General features: G+C 40.1%; 1 protein-coding gene across 2 annotated transcripts in view; it reads right to left on the bottom strand.

The window, feature by feature from the left end:
* LOC110027272 (probable esterase D14L) overlaps nt 1–1580 on the bottom strand; it is an 11572-nt gene that overhangs the window by 9758 nt on the left and 234 nt on the right. For both annotated transcript variants that reach the window (XM_020728623.1, XM_020728622.1), the window contains exon 2: nt 1162–1564. In XM_020728623.1, coding sequence (XP_020584282.1) covers nt 1162–1529 — 368 coding nt within the window. In that variant the 5' untranslated portion in view covers nt 1530–1564. The remainder of the gene's footprint in view (nt 1–1161; nt 1565–1580) is intronic.

The following is a 1580-nucleotide window of genomic DNA, read 5'->3' as shown; positions in this document are numbered from 1 at the left end:
GACAATAGCTACAAGCCATACAGAAAGTGAGGATGAATGATTGCTTTGCATCACTTTACTTTATGGATCTGCTTACAATCCTACTTTATGTAGGATTTAGCACAAAATTTAGCTTAAATTCTGCCCTATTGAACTTAGAGGACTTTAAATCAAATATTTGATGGCTTAATTTGATTAAAATCAGGATGTTTAGATCTCATTATTTACATAAATTTTATCGAATTTATAATTATCAATCCTCTCAAAACTTTTAAATTAAATTTAAGAAAAAAAAATCAAATGATTTAAGACAAACAGTTATCATGTTCTCATACCGAATAAATTTCAAATTTAAACCTCTCAAAAGTTCATTATGGTTTCATTTGAAATAGCGGCAAATTTCATAATTTTTTTTTTAAGTTAGAGTTCTTCCAATTGGAGTAGACGAGCTGCGATATGGCGAAAATTTGTCGTTCTTGCAAAAGAACTTCGGGAGACGTTCTTCTCCAGCCGTTCATCAAACAAAAAAAAATTTCAAATTTAAACCTCTCAAAAGTTCATTATGGTTTCATTTGAAATAGCGGCAAATTTCATAATTTTTTTTTTAAGTTAGAGTTCTTCCAATTGGAGTAGACGAGCTGCGATATAGCGAAAATTTGTCGTTCTTGCAAAGAACTTCGGGAGACGTTCTTCTCCAGCAGTTCATCAAACAAAAAATTTTACGTAATTCAGCTTTTGCTCCAACCGAAAGGAACTTCACCGCCGCCTCAAAAGAAGCTTATATCTGAATTTATAAAATTTAATAAACCCCACCAAATAACAAGAAACAATGCTACAGCGCTGCCAAAGCTAAACAGTTCATACCCTAACGACAAATAATCCTACAGGAAAAGAAGAAAAAAAAAAGCAAATAAAACGAGAAAAGCCGCCCATGTAACAGATCCGAGCAAATGTAAAAAACACCAGAACACTAGAGCAAGTACAAAGGATTAGCCCTAGAGTAGCCAAATTTCTATACCTCTTTAACCAACTCTCCAATTCTTTCCGTCCTTTTTACTCCTTGTATACGCTAAATAATCGATTTGACACGCAGCATTGAACGGCATCGACTACTAATTTATAACTCAACAGTAGCAAAAATCCATCAAGGGCCCAACATCGAACAGTTGAAAGTCGTCTTACCTGGGTGAAGCGCCCAGCATGACGATCTTCTCGAAGAGGTCCGGTCGGGAGACGGAGGCGATTGCACCGATCATTGACGAGACGGAGTGTCCGACAAAGATACAGGATTGGATTCGGAGCTCCTCCATGATAGCGAGGAGGTCATGGACGTAGCCTTCGAGCGTGGAGTAGCGATCGAAGTCAAAGTAGTCCGGGTTGGTCGGCCCGGCGCCCATGTTGTCGAACAGCACCACTCGATACCCCTCGATAAGATGCGGTAACAGGTGCTTCCAGACGGACTGATCAGTTCCGAACCCATGGGCCAAGACGACGACCTTCTCGCCGTTCCCCACCACCCGTACATTGTGAGCCTCCTCCACTATCCCCATCTTCCTCTCCCTCTCTCTCTCTCTCTCTCTCCCTCCTTCTCCCCCTTCCGC

This window comes from Phalaenopsis equestris, unplaced genomic scaffold, assembly GCF_001263595.1.
Source record: "Phalaenopsis equestris unplaced genomic scaffold, ASM126359v1 Scaffold000421, whole genome shotgun sequence".
NCBI classification, from domain to species: domain Eukaryota; kingdom Viridiplantae; phylum Streptophyta; class Magnoliopsida; order Asparagales; family Orchidaceae; genus Phalaenopsis; species Phalaenopsis equestris.
Note: the sequence above shows the minus strand (reverse complement) of the source record. Positions and strands in the feature narration are given on the sequence as shown.